Source organism: Crotalus tigris, unplaced genomic scaffold (genome assembly GCF_016545835.1).
Source record: "Crotalus tigris isolate CLP2741 ecotype Arizona unplaced genomic scaffold, ASM1654583v1 scf7180000024116.2146003, whole genome shotgun sequence".
Lineage (NCBI taxonomy): Eukaryota > Metazoa > Chordata > Lepidosauria > Squamata > Viperidae > Crotalus > Crotalus tigris.
Genome location: NW_024100393.1, coordinates 453,612 through 470,890, shown reverse-complemented (window position 1 = coordinate 470,890; position 17,279 = coordinate 453,612). Strand labels below are relative to the sequence as shown.

Sequence of the window (17,279 nt, the reverse complement as noted above, 5' to 3'; positions counted from 1 at the left end):
GAAATTTGCTTCTTACATTTTTATATAAATCTTCTCATTAACATTAACAGAATTCGCAGTTAGAGGTTCTACAAGGTGGAATCAAACTCCATATGGTATACTTAAAAAGAAAAATTACTCCTCAAATATTCTCATTTCTCATACTACCCTCTTTGGAGGAAATCCTTGATTGCGAGAAAATTGTTTCTTAACAGCTTTATACAATCAGCATGTAGCATTCCCCAAGAGGATAATTAATGTTCCTCAAGTTCCCTTTGGTATTTAGAACTTACAATTGGTCCCAGTGCTTCTCTGTTGACCTTGAAACCAAGTGCAGTTGCCAACAGCATGTTTCTGCTGGTGCTATTCTCTTTCATTTCTCCCCCATACTTTTCTACCAGCAGTGAACCCTCAGTGTAAAAAGCTTATCTAACTCCTCATTTTGGATAGTATATCAATCTAGGACTATTATCTCTGAAACTTAGCTTTAAAACAACAGCAAAACATTCTTGTTACTCGTAGTCCTTCTAATATTGGAGATGCCCCCCCCATTTATCTATATAAATAAAAATGTAAATGTTCGTTTGTTCAAAATCTTAAATCTCCAAAAGTTCTTCACTGATTGCTTTGAAATTTTGACACAACATTGCATTCGAATACATGTGTGCTTTTATATACCTATATTATAAAGATGTCACCTGTGACAGGTAAAAACATGCTTTTTTAAAAAAACAGTGCCATCTGTTGGACGTAATCTCTATATCTGCACACACAATAGAACAACAAAAAATATTGGATACCCACAAGCATTGTGAAATTAAACATATTACAAACATGCACTTTCTCTTTTCTTTCTTGAGCCACAGCAACGCGTGGCTGGGTACAGCTAGTATGAAATAGAATTGCTGTGGCTTTTTTGTTGTTTAATCATTTACTTTGTAGGTACTTTGGTTACAATGGTATGTGGTGAGTTTGGGCTAGTCATTTTCACTCAGCCCATTCCCACTTCATCAGGTTGCTGTTATAGGAGGAAGGAACATTATGTACACTCCTTTGAGTTGTACAAAATGAGAGAGAGAGAGAGAGAGAGAGAGAGAGAGAGAGAGAGAGAGAGAGAGAGAGAGAGAGAGAGAGAGAGAGAGAGAGAGAGAGAGAATCCAGGCAGAAGTTTTTATTTTAGGTAAGCTACCTTTACACAAAGCACCATATACACAGAGAGTATGTTAAATAAATGAGAAACTGCTGTCATTGGAAGGGCCTTTGATAATACTGTCCCAACACACAGCCTGTGACTAGTCTTCTCTACAGTTGGAACCTAAGCAGGGCTTGGTCAGGAGAAGGATAGGAAATTACCAGAGAATATAGGCTAGGTTAGGAAATCAGAAAATCTTCCTAGAAGGTGGCAGTGGCAAATCATTTCACTCTTATTGCCAAGAAAATTACATGGATGAAAATTACAAAAAATCAAGAATTAAGTTTGACTCTAGAGATTTTTTTTTTTAAATGATGTCAGGGTGGAAAAACAATGTGCTAAATGAAAGTGTGTATATTTATGTAATATAGGCAGCCCTATAAATTGTTCAAATAAATAAATGTTTCCCTATTATAAGTTGTATGCATCTTTCAATACAATAACTGTCCAAATGCACATTTGGCCTTCTTCATGATGATTGGTTTTGACAGTTAGCGTAAGCAAGCTCTACGGTGCGTGAACAGAGCACTGACAGTGAGCATAGCGTCTCCCCCAAGGTCCTGGAAAATTAAAATAAACACCTGAAAGCAAAGAAAACCTTGCCAGAGGCAAACTATCCATTTGCTCCCCCCCCCCATAGGAATCAAAAGCAGCAGCTCAGTGACACAGTGTGTGTGGCCCTTGACAAAGGCCCCTCGTTCATTTTTCCTAGCATCTCCAGGAAAGGAAGAAATGCGGCATCCATCTGAGACCTTGGCTAGCTACAGTAACTAAGGATAGTCAGAGTAAACACCACTGGATCAGATCAAGTTGGACTTCATAGAAGGCAGATGTAGTCGTGATTTATTTAGTATAAAATAACTGATAGTCAAAAAAAAGTATAGAAATACCTTAACATTTTATTTTCCCCTATGACAGTTTATGGATCTCTAGATTTTCTGTTATTACAATAAAAAATACAGAGATTTGCATCTCCTAGTAACACCCTTGTATCAGCCTAAGTGATAGGCATGCCTTACACTATTCAAACTAGTGATATATTTCTTTTCAGTATCATCTTGTTGGTTCTATATAAACAACTTTAAATACACCTTTGGGATATCTCCAGGAGGATCCACATCTTTAAGCTGTGCTAATAATCCGTTCCAGAGGGTTGCAACTTGCACCTAACATTTCAATAGGATGCTGGGAGCAACACCTTTAAACCTGAAAAGTGAAATGGGGTATGTTTGTTTGTGAAAAAAAACTATCATAAAATTAGCTCACTTCTTTCACTGGATAGAGGTATTTAAAATCACAGAAGTTGCTTTGAGTGAAAAATTTACTATGACAAATTTTGAAATCCCTTCAATGAGGATAAGCATGTTTAAATTTGATCACAAATTAACCATATTAAGTATTTTTGTCTAGATTTTCCCCCCTGGGTTAACTGTACAAATTGATATGCTTAATGTATATGGATGTTTAAAATGGTATGGATGTTTGCCATGTATTCCCATGTGTGTTTCCAAATTTTTCTTTTTTTTTCTTTTTAATTTGCTTTTTATCTTGTTTTTGGGTTTATCTGTTAATTAGTTTTGGTTTTTAGGTTTTGTTTAATAAAAAAGTAAATATATTATATACAGAAACACATGAATGATTCATTTGTTGTTTATAATCTTATATATCAGAGATGCACAATCGCTCCGGGAATTTCCATTGCAGTCAACACAGTGTTGTAATGTTTGGTGTGACACTAGAATAAATTATTAAATACAGTACATGTGCAATAAGATTAAACATATCTAACTGCATCATTGCGATACACATTGATGGTTAACAATAATACAGTTAATGTAACTTTTGTCTTATAATACAAAAATTGCTGGTTTGTCAACAAGAAATTGTTTGAGAATCAGTTTGATGTAATGATTAAGATGAAACTGGAATGTTCTGAATTCTGGGCATGAATGTTGGCTGACTGAATCCTGGCCAGTCACTCTCTGTCTCTCAGCCTAGTCCACTTCACAAGGTGGATATTGTGGGGAAAATGGGAGGAGTATTACACATGCTGTCTTGACTTGGGCAAAAGAAAGGTGAAATAAAAATACATTACTTTAAAATTTTATCCATTGTCATCTATTTCCTTCATCTGGCCTTGGCTTCTTTTGGGTGAGTGTCCCCAGCAAGCCATTCAAATAATGTTGGAACCAAAGGCCACATGTAGGATAGGTTTCCCATCCACCCAGGTTTTTCTCAGGCATACCGGTATCCTATTTTAAAACTTCCAATATTCTATTCATCTGGGAATCCAACGTCCGGCAAAATATCCACCACGCTGGTGTAAGTGGCAGCATTGCACTTTCTAGAAAGATATTGTAAGTAGAGAGCATGCAGAAGGAAGCAAAATAAGCCCTTTTCCAGATGATCAAGAACAATGAGAAAGGTTTGAATTATTGAGAGGGGAATGCAGAGGAAAAGTAATTGTAGGATAGAAGAGGAGTCCCGTTACAAAGGAAGACATGTGACATCTCTCCATCCACTGACTTATTGCTGCCATAGTTGATGGATGTTCTAGGACATTGTTCCTGAAGTCCCATAGTTTTTCTCCTCTTTTTCCTTATCCAGGTTAGAATCAGCTGTCCTCCCTTGTAACCCAAACCCTGCTGTCCAGCAATGGTGCAAGTTGGAGGATGCCAAAAAGAGGAAGAGTTTCTGATGTGGGGAGAAATAGAAGGAAAGAGAAGACAGAGCCACACTTGAGCTTGCCTGTTTTGAAAAGATCCCAGACACCAGACAAAACAGAAAATTTTGCATGGAGTTAATGTGATTGCCATTGTTACTGTTTTAACTGCTCCTCTGCTTTTTGCTAATGCTTTGTTTTGTTGACTCTTTCCTTTAATCCTTGAGAGACAGAATATTTGCTGGAATGGAAATGTGTAAATAAATAAATGCTGCACATCACGCTAAATTCATCTACAAACATCTTTAGCAAAAGCAACAAAGTCTGGTAAAATGACTTGATTGATTGATTTCTAAAATATAATTATGGTCGATTGTAATATATTTTTTAAAAAATTTCCATTTTTGTTTCTGGCCTCAAATAAATTGGCTTTGCATCATATTGCCAATGCAAAAGCAACTCCTAAAATTAGTGTCTTGCACATGGTGATAAAATAAAATCTGGAAATTATTGGAATATGTGAGTGTTGATTACAGCGTGAATTAATTTGTACTTTGTCAGAAGAGAAAACAGTTTTATGAAGAAGGAAAACAACTCTCTCAGAGATAGAACCTGGATAGATTGGACAATTTAAAAAATAATACTCTTTTTTGATAATTGGGAAAGTGTAAGAGTTTACTATTATTTAAATATTTTGATGCAAGGGCATGCATAACATAACAATGAGCGTCTTCCTTGTTGGCTTGCAAAAACTTGGAGGAGAAACACAATACTAGAAAATTCCACTGCATTTGTATAGACATAAAGGAATTTGTCTCCAGTGCATAAGCTCTCAGTGTACATACAAACAATAAAGTAATATAGGATACCAATAGGCGAAGGTAATAAGATTAAAAGATAATAATAATAATACAGCTGTACTATATGAGTAAATATCCTTAGACATAAGACAGTACTCTCTTATGTCCAAAGATAATACTTATGAGGTATTACCATAATAGTTATGATACATAAAACTGAATACTTATAAAGGTTCATTTAAATCAGGTTTGCTCCTGCCAGTTGCTCTCCCTGGCATAGTTTGCTTTCATATTTTCATCATCCACCATCTTGTTCATAAAGCAGAATTAAATCAAAGGAAAGATCTTAGCTCAAGTTTTCCTACAAATAAGGAAGCCCATGAATCTAAAGCTAGCATCTAAACATCTTATTCAAAAGAAGATGATTTGTGACTAGCCTGAAAGCACTATAATACTAGTAGTATAACTTTACTTTAGTATAACGTTCTAATCTTTCACTCAGGACTGCTATATTTTAAGATCAGGAAAAAGCACAACAGAGTAATTAGTTCACATCAGTATACAATATTTGTACATTGGTTGTTTTTGTGAAGCACTTCCCTACCACTGTAATATGTTTAATATAGATTTGTTTATTTGTGTCAGAAGCATCAAGATTAAAATTTAAAATAAAATTTTAAATTTTATTAAAATACAAGATTGAAATAAACAGATATTGCCCAGAAGCTAGCAACATTAATTGCATTCTGTTGTGCTGCCATGCGGTCTTCAAGTGTTCACTGCAGGGCACAAAGGACAGAAACAACAAAGGGCAGAAACCACTTTTTAAAAATTTATTTATAAATAAGAAGCCATAAATAAATATTATCAGAAGCCATAAATAAATATTATTAAGCATTATTTATGGCAATATTTATGGCTGAAAAGATCATTGGCAGCTCCCTCCCTCCCATCCAGGACATAGCACAGAAGTGCTGCTTGAGCAGGGTCTGTAAGATTATCTGGGACACTACACATCCTCTTCACGACCTGTTTTCCTTGTTACTTTCTGGGAGGAGGCTTCGTGGTATCCATAGCAAAACATCCAGATTCCATACAGCATTAACCTTGCGAACTCTCAGGCTTCCTCCTTCCGTTATATATTCAAGATGGACAATATTTAATATTTATTTGCTACGTATATGTAGGGATGTGGGTCTATACATATGTTGTTCATAGTATGTTTAGGTGTGTGTCATGTATGTGTTTCACTTTGAGAGCGGGCAACTAAATTTCATTTTTGATGTGTGCCATTGTGTCCACAGTATAAAAATGACAATAAAAATTATCTTATCTTATCTTATCTTATCTTAATAATCCAGAAGTCCATTAGATAGCAGAAAACTAACTCTCTGCTTCTATCTTCTATCTATATGGTATGAATCCTCAATCTCAAAATTATGTGTAAAGTAAGCTCCACTTATACTGCTATATTCTAGCAACTCATATCCATACAATATGAAATAAAATTCACAAGAAATAAGCAATCGTGCACCCACTCAAAAGTAAGTCTGTTGAGTTCCATGAAACATATTCTCAGTTTAGCATGTAAATCAGGAGTTGACACTTCTCGGATATTTTGGAATATGTTGCTTACTGTCCCTTGATGTTGGTAAGACTGATTGATGCTGGTGGGAACTGAAACACAAAATGCTTGCAGATCCCAAGCTGCCCATCCCACTTCAAAAGCACAAAACTATAAAGGTGCATTCCTGCGGTGCTCAGCTGATTATATGCTTGAGTGCTCTCGTCCACAATTACCCAGCTGATTTATGCAAACTATTTTAAAACTGCGTTGGTAGGGGGGGGAAAGGCAAGTGCTTTTGGAAGTATCTGAAAATGCACACTGCAAATTCTGCAAGGCAACATAAAAATTCACACAGAGAAAGATATCAGTATCAGTACAACAATAATGAGGTTGCATTAGAAAGATCAGATGTGAGAATGGGGGGGGAGCTAACTGCCATTTGAATACCATATTGGGTTTTGAGCTAGTAAGTGGAAGGAGGAACAGCTCAATTTCTCTGGCAGAGATGGCAAAAGTTCAACAGCTCAGTGCCAATCTCATCAAGGAAGCAGCTACTTGTGTTAAAGATATATTCAACTGATTCCCCAGGCTCAGTCCTAGCCTATCAGTCTCTGATCTTCCAAGGTGCTTCTAAGTCTATTTCTTTTCTATGTGTTCCCCTACTTTTCCGCATGTGGTATCCTGGGACTTGGCCATTGCCTGCTCTAACTATAAATCAAATCAATTCTTTTCCTCTACTGATTCCTTTCATTTGAATCTCTTAATGGCAGCAAAGAAGGCTAGTTACAAAGGCATTTCACCCTTTGACGCTGGCCATTACTTCACCAAACCTTTGCTTTTGGTTTAGTGTGTGGTCTGCAAACCAGGGATTATTGCTTAGGGTGACATCTGGAGCCCAATCATTATGGTCGCCATAAGCCAAACAATACAAGGAAAACTTAACTGCAATTTTACAAATGCAGCCACATGTTTCTGAAAGAAAACTAGGACGTATTTGGAACAGCTAGCCGATGTGACATTTGGAAAGAGCACTGCAGGAATGGCATGCCTAGCAATTAAACTGCTGAAGCAATAGCAACAAAGTAGGCTGTGGCTCCTTGGCAGGAGGAATATGCTGCAGATACTTAAAAAGAAAGTGCTGATAGTAATGTGGAATGATGAACAATCACTAGAATAATGATGTGTCTGCATAATTACTGGAATAGTGCTGTGCTAATAGTATGTGACTAACCTAATGTGCATTGCACTTGAATACAATGTATGTAGCAAACTCTCCATTGTATACCCATGAGAAACGAACCTAATGTATTACAATGTGTATTTCAATGTGTATTCCTTTGTTCCTGAGAAAAGGAAAGTATAAAACTGAAGTCTGAACCCGCCCTCGGGGTTCAGAATTGCAGTTGCTATTGCTTCTGAACCTGCGCAATAAATCTCCCTGCTAAAACCCTCTGGAATTTGTAAGAATCCTTTCGTTTTCCACAAGAATAGGGCAAGTGGGAGTGTAAGGGTGTCACACTGTACTATGGAAGTTTCCTGCATCCCAGTTTCTGCTTGGTGGAGATATTTGTTTGTATTTTTTTTCACCTGCTTTATCCATTTGGGGCCAATTCTGGCAGATTCAATCCAGTGCTGTTTAAAAATGCAAGTTTAAAAATACCAAGTCAGACTAATGACTGATCTATGCTAGTGTGTGTGGATTGTCTTTCATTTCTTTGTGTTTTTCTCCCTTGCCAGTCCATCAATTAAACCAAAGACTTTTCACCTAAATATTATGCTGTTTGATCTTCTTTCACTGCTGGTCCAGGGCGGGAATGACCTAATTGGTTGTGTTTACAGGGTGTGGTCAAAATGTCAAGATATGGGCCACAATGTGGTGTGTGAATAGAATAGAATGGAATAGAATATCTTTATCGTCATTGTGTATTTCACAACAAAATTAAGTGCTGTCCACAGTGCACGCTATACACAAGTAAAACCCACAAGTAAAAACATATATTCCATTAATGTGTGTGGGTATGAGTGTGTGTGTGTTGGGGGGGGAGAGAAGGCAAATGTCTGTTTTTGCTGCACTGTTTTTGTTTTGTTTAATTATTATTCTTAGCATACTTCATTTTAATACATTCTCAATGCATCCACTGCATTTTATGTTTGCTCTAAGCTGTGATCAAACCCATGATTAAAATTTAGATACTTTTTGTGGCTCATCCATGGTGCTGGATTGTTTACTGAATAAATAGTTCAATAAAATAATAACAGTCAATAAAATAATAAGCCACAAGCGACTGATTTACAAGCCACAGCAACTGTGTTCATTCAGTAGACTTCATTCAAGCAACAGCCTGTCTCTGTGAACCCAGGGTGAGTTCCCCTCAGCATAATATCAGGACTCAACAGACAATATTACTGGTTCAAAATAGCCATTTTCTGAATCAACACGATGGAGTTTGCAAATGGCTCTTCTACTTTTACTCAAAAATAAATTTCTTAGAATTCTGCAGAGCTGATTCCATTCAAGTAAGTTTGCCCAGGACTGCAACGCCTCTGTCCCCCTTAAAAAAACTAAAGTAATTAAAATGTCTAGTTTAATATCTAGATTAGCCCTTTATTCTAGCTCATTGGAAGACAGATTAATCTGTTTTCTTTTGTTTCTGCATGACCTTGTGACTGTTGTGATTGCAGTGGATAGGATACAAGACAAACATTAGTTACTGTGGACCTCTGAAATGTTATAATGATATTGGAAACCTAAAATGTAGTTAATCAGATATTCAACATTTACAGAGAAAGAAAAGAGAGAACATATCTAAAATTATGAATGTAGATAGGAAAGATGATTGAAGGACTGGTCATTTTCTGCTATATTTAAACTTTATAGGACAAATATACCGCGTTTGCCATGGTATAGAAATATTTAACAACAAAATACACATTTCAGTGCTATGCAGAGCTTCAGCTTGAACCTTTGATCTGAAAGTGTAAACCAGATATCTGAGCAAGTGAATGAAATATGTAGAATCTGAGAAAGAAGTTTACTGAATACTTGTTGATTTAAAGAATGCGTATGAAAAAAGTAAATAACTTGTGGAATGTGAAAGAAAGGTGAACTAGCTGAAGGATAAGGGAAGACCAAGAAAGTTATGGATAGATAAAGTAGATCAGAGCCTCAGAAAGAGAGACGAGGAAAGTTTAACAAATGAGACAGTGTCTGAAACTGGTAAATGATGGAAGTAAAGATTGTTTGCAGATATATATAAAAAAAGATATGGAAAGGCATAATGAAATGGTGTTGGTATCATCTCTTCTTTTGATATCATACTTTTCATTTTTTAATTCTTTTAAAATTCTTTTTATTTATTTTCTGCATTTTAAAGTAATAGTGTTTATCCTAAAATGAAATAGTGTGATCTATATAAATTTACATATGTATAATCAGAAGGTGATTTGAATTCTTCTTTTAAATCATCAGATCAATTTGATGCATAAAATCAATCAATGAAGCACACAGACATATACACACACAGAGAGAGATTTCTTATTGATTCACATCCCTCTATGGCATTTTTCGAACTTTGGGATTATTGTAAGGAAATGTTTGTAGAAAATAGCATGAGGTGAGGAGCTTTGTTACTCATCATTAATCATGCATCTTTAATATTTTAGTTACCTAGCAAAGGTCTATAAAAAACCAGCTACTTGAAGTGCATGAGGAATCCAACATTTCCTACCCACAAAATAGGATCAATTATACAATAAATTATTAACATTTGAATTAATGTTGAAATATTCAGAAACATTATTACACCCAAATGAATGAGTTGACAAATATCTAAATCCCTCACCATAGCATAATTTTCAGATGCGTATGCTGATTTTGAAACTCTGTATAAATTGATGAAAATGCACACAAAACATGTACATTAGAATATATATACTGTATTTTATACTGGTAAGTTCCAAAAATGTATAGACTAGGACTAACACAGAGAAAAGTGAGCACCAAAATCCATGCATTTCCATAACGCTTTTGGGGTGAAAAATTCGTTAAAATCAAGGGCAAGTGTCACTTTCCTCAAATCATAACAGAGGTCTAGACTGAAAAGAATATTTCAATCTAGAGAAGATAGAATCATGTATTCCTGACTCTTATGACCACTGTAAAAAGCAACATTGATTTCAAAAACAACAATAAAAATCCAGATATAACACAAATCACTTAGTCTGTCAAAAACAAGCAATCTATTTGGACTAAATCTAAGATTTAATACATATATAAAGTAACAAACATAGAATGGCCTTCTATAGACTGCAGTGCAGTCTATAAGCATTAAGACAGCAACATTTTTATTTCTCCGCAATGTATAATACTGCAATCTGAAATATTAAACAATCAGTTTAAGCCCGTTTGCAGTTGAGGATAAAATGGCACAGTGCCAGGCTAGCCAATAAATCTTTTTTTAAAAAGCCACCTGACTTTATCAAATTGCCCTCAAGTACAGGAACTGCAGAACTTCTGGGAGGAAACTGATATCAGGAAACAGCTGCTATTAACATCACTGACCACTGATAAGATTGTCATTTGGTCATTTGTTCCTCTGATTAAAAAGTTGGGAAAGATAAGCAGGATTTACTTAGGTTTTGGGGGCATGCAAACATACAATGTTTGGTGATCCTGCCAGTGAATAAAAAAAAAAAACCCACTCATCAGATGGGATCAGATCTGTTCAGAATCTTACACTAGGAAATCTTCTGTCAGTTTGCAACACAAAACAGCTATGCCCTAACTTTCAAGCAATTATGTATCACCAACCTAGATGCAGAGATGCTTTCTGTGTCTTTAAAAACTGTATTTTAAATTAATTAGCATTTACCATGAATTTTAAAAAGACGGCATACCTCAAGACTGGAAAAAAGCAAGGTAGTTTGCTGAATTTAATAACATTGGCCAATAGGTTTTGTATAAACTAAACTCATTCTGTCAAAGAGTAATCAAGCAGATCTTGTTTGATGGAACTTCTGTATGCAGCTTTAGAACTTCTGTTCATTTCCTACATAGACATAAACTCCCTTTATGAATTATTTATTTATTTTTTAATCTTGTATTTATTCAGAAGAAAGATGGCTTAAATTTAAATTTCACCTACAGAAAAAAAAAAGATTAGACAGAAAAACACAATCAGAAAATCTAAACAAGCCTATGTGTTAAAGACACATTATTGGTATTGGGGACTAACCACTGCCTGGATATCAACCCTGACCCGATCAAGGTTGACTCAGTCTTCCATCCTTCCAAAGCTGGTAAAGTGAGGACCCAGATTGTTGGAGGCAATATGCTGACATTTGTAAACTGCTTAGAGAGGGCTGTAAAGCACTAAGGAATAGTGTACAAGTCTAGGTGCTATTGCTATTAAGAGAAATACAATTTCACCCACAGAAAAATCTACATGATCTGGCTGCCCTTTATTTGATTTGCAACCAATCTCATAAATTGTTCATAAAAACAGTACACTGCTTTTTTCTGATCTGTGGTCAAATACTTTACAAGATTTAAAAATCCATGCATTTACTTTCTGGAAACCAACACACGTACACACAAATACATGCACAACCCCCCCCCTGCCCAGGATATAATTCAAGCTTCCAACTGAGGCCCTTGAAAAGCTAAAACAACACTAACTCCCAGTAGATGGCCACTTGAGGCAGAAATTGATACTATATTGTAAGGATTCTGACGTTCTGTGCATCTGTCCCGTTTTCCTTGTTACACTAGTTCAAGAGCTTCTCTTCAATCCTCCAATGCATGGGAAGAATTCAGCGGCAATGTTTTACACAAAACAATGCACTGTGTGCTGATTGTAGACAATCTAATTGAAGTAATATTAGCAATGTAGTATTGATATTTGTAAAAGAAAAGAAGAAGCTAATTATTGAACCTGGATATATAACAAACAATGTTTTTGTTAAATTACTGTTCATAAAGGATAGTTGTCAAGTACCCAGTGAATTGTGGTAATTCTTGAACATGGAAAGCAAAAGGGATGATCTTTTGGCTTTGAAACAAGGCTCAGGAATGATGGGACAGCATCAGCAATAAAGAGATGTATTCTAATTAGAAACGTGGAAGTCCAGTGCACACATACTTATATAAGAAAAGGGAAAAGACGAAAAAGAGAGAAAGAGGGAAAAGGGTTTTCTTTTGTTCATATTTTTAGGAAAAGTGAAAACCATAATAAAAACTATTCTAGCTCTTTATGTGACCTAACTCATAATTCCTAAACACAAAACTTGTATCTAATTATTTGTTTTATTTGCTAAATTAATATCTGGTTATTCTCCAGATGGGTGCACCACTGGGAGCCTTGAAAGACCAGGTTTGGGACAAATCATCAAGGGAAAAAAATCTATCTGTATAGTCAGTCAGAGTAGATCATGGCTTGCTGGCCCTTAATCAATCAGTCAATATTATCTAGACTCTAGGTAATTAAGGCTCCTACAAAATGCCAAAGAAAAAGGAGGTCTTGACTTGCCTCAGATTGTATTATGAAGCCTGTTGTTTGGTATGGTTGAAAGATTGGATAACTTCGAAAAACTCAAGGTTTTTAGATGTTGAAGGTTTTGATTTGAGATTTAGGTGACATGCTTATTTATGGTATAAGGTTTTAAAAACCATTCTATTAGAAAATTGATTGGGCATGTATAGTGAAAGTACAAAAGAAGATTGGCTGATAAGATACCATTATGGTTATCATTACATAAAGCATTACATAGAAAGGAGATTTACTGGAACTTAATGATGTATAATGACTGGTTGATATTTGAAGAAGAGGGACTCAAGATAAACACAAGAAAACAATTAGTAAGTGTGGGATTTAATTGTGGTTGGTTTAATTATTATAGAATTTGTAGTATATTTAAAGTTGATTTTAAAAGTTTTGTTTTTGAAGGAGATAAATCTGAATTGGACTTGAACTCATGTTCTGGAGATGACCACTTAATCACTAACGTTTATAAAATGTTACTTAAGATGAATCTGGAAAATGAATATGTTAAAGATTGTATGGTAAAATGGATGAAAAACTTTGTTATGATATATCCTTAGATCAGTGGGAGAATATATGGACCAATGGTTTAAAATTTACTTTGAATTACTGTTTGAAAGAATTTTTTTATAAAATGATGTATTGATGATATTTGACTCCAGACAAACTGGAAAAATGTATAGAGAACTTCTAATAAAGTGTTGAAACTGTAACCAAATTCTAGGTACATTTTATCACATAAGGTGATCTTGTAAATATGCTAAATCATATTGGATAAACATAATAATGATAATGAAAGAAAATACTCAAAATACAAATACTAATGAAACCTAAAGCATTTCTTCTAGGTGTTATGGACAAATTGATAGAAAAACTGTTTGGGACCTTATTTCTTTACATGGTAACTGCTGTAAGGATTGTCTATATCAAGTATTGGAAAGAAAAAGGGACACTGACTTTTGGATTTTAAAACTGACTGAATTGACAGAGATAGCAAAATTAACCACAGTCATTAAAGACAATGGACTAGACAATTTTATAAGAGATTGGAAGCCATTTGTTGACTTTCTGTTAACAGAGCACTTTGAAGACTAGTTTTGTTCTAGGGGTTATTTGTTAACTGATTTTTTTTATGTGAATAGTGGTGAGTTGACTTGTTGGATAGATAATACATCGGTGACATCTTTTTATGTAACATAATATTTTTGGTAAATAGAGATGGGAACATTTATAAGCATTTATAGATCTTTTATGCAAGTGGGAGAACATATCAGTTACTAGAGATTTTTTCAGCACTCAACCAGGGTGGACATTTTATGTTTAATGTTGATGATATATTTGTTATTTATTAGTTCTGTGCATACATTTTTATTACTTTTTGTTGTTGTTTGGTTGTTATGTTTCTATTTTGTATTTTAACTTTGAAGATAAATAATAAAAAAAAAATATTTTAAAACAAAACAGTACATAGTTTGGGATGAAGGAGATCAAAGTCACCTGAGAAATTTCCATGGCTGTGAGTGGACTTGAACCTGACTCTCCTCACTCTTAATCCAACATCTTAACCATAGTGTACAGTATATACAAGCTATGCAGCAGCCACACATGCCTACATCAGCTAGTGTAGTCTATTTGCATACTCAAAAGATGCCATCTGGTGGGCATGAAGCACCACAAACTAGCTGCCCTTACAACGAAGCCCAAATTGTGAGTTGTGTTCCAGTGAAAACAGAGCAAATAGGACTTATCAATGGGAAATAATCTTGGTGGCTATACACTGTCTCAGAATCAAAGGCCACATGTTTTTAATAACAGTTGCTATGGAGCGATAGAAGAGAGTTACTACCTTCATATCTGTTTTGTGAGTTTCCCTGATGCATCTGCTCGCCTGCTGTAGGGTAGAGCAACTGAATTACAACAATCTTGGTCTGATCCAGTGATGAAATCCAACACATTTGGATTCTACATGGACACACACCTCTTGGCAAAGTCTATGCTTTGGGGAGCATATAATGTTGTTTTTTTCAATTATCCAAGCTTTTCCAGCTGTATGTTCCAATTAAATCAATAAAAGATCATCCATCAGCCCATTGTAACACCCTTTATTTTGTATACTATGGAAGATTGGGATATATATTTTCCCAAGATTAAGTTCTGTTTCTGTTGCCTTCACTGGAACTTGTCACAGAAGAAACAGAAGGAAAGATAATCCATGACTCTTCTCCTTTCAGAAGAATAGAATGGAGGTGAAGAAAGATGGCATAATTTATATTTCATTAAAACACCAAGTCAAAGGATGCTTCATAATGGGTTCATAGAGACACCAATTCAAAAATAAGGCTATTCCCTTTACTTTTTTACCTGTTATATACTGTATGCAATTTTTATTTAATATTAATTTTTATTATATTTTATACAGTATTTTGAGATAAGAAAGAAGATAGAAAATGTCATATAAAAACTTGGGAGAGTAATAAAGATGTTACTTTATTACTTTGACTTTTCATAACCTTCTGTGAATGAGAAAAGGCAATTACTTAATAAGAAACTCTTTTGGAAGCACCTTGAACTCCTCAAACATATATTTGCTTTCCATACAAGGTGTCTCAGCTTATAATATTCAGCATTTAAAAACCCATCTCAAACCCAATTTCAGAGCTGGGAATGGAATTCCAGATATGCAGAGTATCACAGAATCTTTTGATTTATGCTTTGCAACAAAGTATGTAAATAAGCTATTAATATTTATAGCTTTAGGACTTCCTCTAACTAACAAACTGTAGTTTGATTCATAGCTGTAATTCTCCAGACTTGATAGTTCCACTGAAAAATGTTTTGTGAGATTTGATCTGAAATTACACTCAAGTACAGATTATCACAGTAGTTCTTAAACATTTCGGTCCTGGGACCTTTATATTCTTAAAAATGATAGAGGGACCCCAAAGAGCTTTGGTTTATGTGGGTTTTATCTACCAATATTTGCTACATTACAAATTACATTACAATTAACATTTTAAAATATTTATTCATTTGATTTAGCGGACGTCCTGAAAGAGACCACATTTTGAGAATCACTGCTTTATGGAAAGTAGGATGTATATGAAAAAAACCAAAACAATTGTTTTCATCTGCACTCATAAACCACCCACAATTGGGCAGAGAGCACAAAAATGTATGCTGTTCTTCTTCATGAGCTTTTCTTGAGATTAAACATCCCAATTTCTGCTTTCCTTATGCACCTCCCCTTTTCCATACTGAAAAAAAAAAGCCACCACTTCTGCATATTGTCCAGTTTCCCTGGTCCTAAAAAAGTTAGCTAGGTCCTTTGTCCAACATCTCCAGTTTACCCTGATTTTGTTCTATGCATCTACTTTGTGCCTATGTGACTGAGTCATGAAAAGTCATATTTTCCTTGATGTGTGACTTCAGTGTCCTTTCCCCATCCAGCTCCATCAGGAAAACACTTAGAAAGCCTGCTTTAATTGAATCCATAAAGTAACTTCTGAGATTAGTGGAAGGAAGGAAGGAAGGAAGGAAGGAAGGAAGGAAGGAAGGAAGGAAGGAAGGAAGGAAGGAAGGAAGGAAGGAAGGAAGGAAGTTTTACAGTATAAGTAGTCTAAGGATTAAAATGTTGTACTCAGGTTCACTTTTTCTATTTGTACTATCCCAATTTCCCTGCAAAAAAGGCCAGTTTCTTCTAGCAAGATTGTGGCTTCACAGGTCCAACACCAAGGTACATTGCACGAGTTGTGATGGGGAAATGATCACATCTCATTGATCAAGAGCCTTAATTGTTAAAATACATGCTACATGCTTCATTCTCCATTAGCCACTTTATACAAGGTAAAAAAAAAAAATCCTAGCTTCCCAATATTCTCTCTCACTTAGCCTACTGAACAGAGGACATTATTGATTATTGCTCTTTCACTTGAAATGCTCTGCCGAGAAATGCATTAGCCCTGTTTCCGAAATGACAGCTCTTTTCTTCTGAGAAAGGAAGGATCAAATAAAGAGGAAAGGCAGGGTACTCACATCCCTTTCAGGCGTTGCCACATTTTCTCTGTATGACCTCCTATGGGGTACTTCAGAGGAGTGCTGTCCATTCCCTCAGTTCCCTCTGTACCTGTGGAGCCCATGCTCCAAGCTGTCCCACAGCAACTGAATTCAAGTTAGGCTCAGCAGCAGGATGGAAAAGGCTCCTTCCACCCAGCACACATGCCAGAAGATCCGTACATATTAGATGGACGCTCCGTTGATCTCTCTTGACACCTAATCAGAATGGCAGAGCAGAGAAGCACTTCTACCTTAGTTGCTTATTCAGTTGGCCAGCCGAGTTACCAGCCCCACCTGCAGGAAGCCCTTCTGATCTCCTCAAAGATTAATCCAACAAGGCAGGAAATGTACCACTAACTGTGGAGGGTCTTCCCCCACAACACCCCCTCTCCCCACCCACCCACTCACACACTTCCCACAACTTGCCTTTGATACAGACTGACTGCCAGATCCTGTGCACTGGAACACGCCGTTGGCTGTTTGATTC

General features: G+C 35.6%; 1 protein-coding gene across 2 annotated transcripts in view; it reads right to left on the bottom strand.

Annotated features, from left to right (window-relative positions):
- The window catches only part of PDE1A (phosphodiesterase 1A), a 156,603-nt gene extending 139,603 nt beyond the window's left edge, over positions 1-17,000 (bottom strand). For both annotated transcript variants that reach the window (XM_039322500.1, XM_039322499.1), the window contains exon 1: positions 16,772-17,000. In XM_039322500.1, the coding sequence (XP_039178434.1) occupies positions 16,772-16,875 (104 nt within the window). In that variant the 5' untranslated portion in view covers positions 16,876-17,000. The remainder of the gene's footprint in view (positions 1-16,771) is intronic.
- Positions 17,001-17,279: the final 279 nt, after the last annotated feature.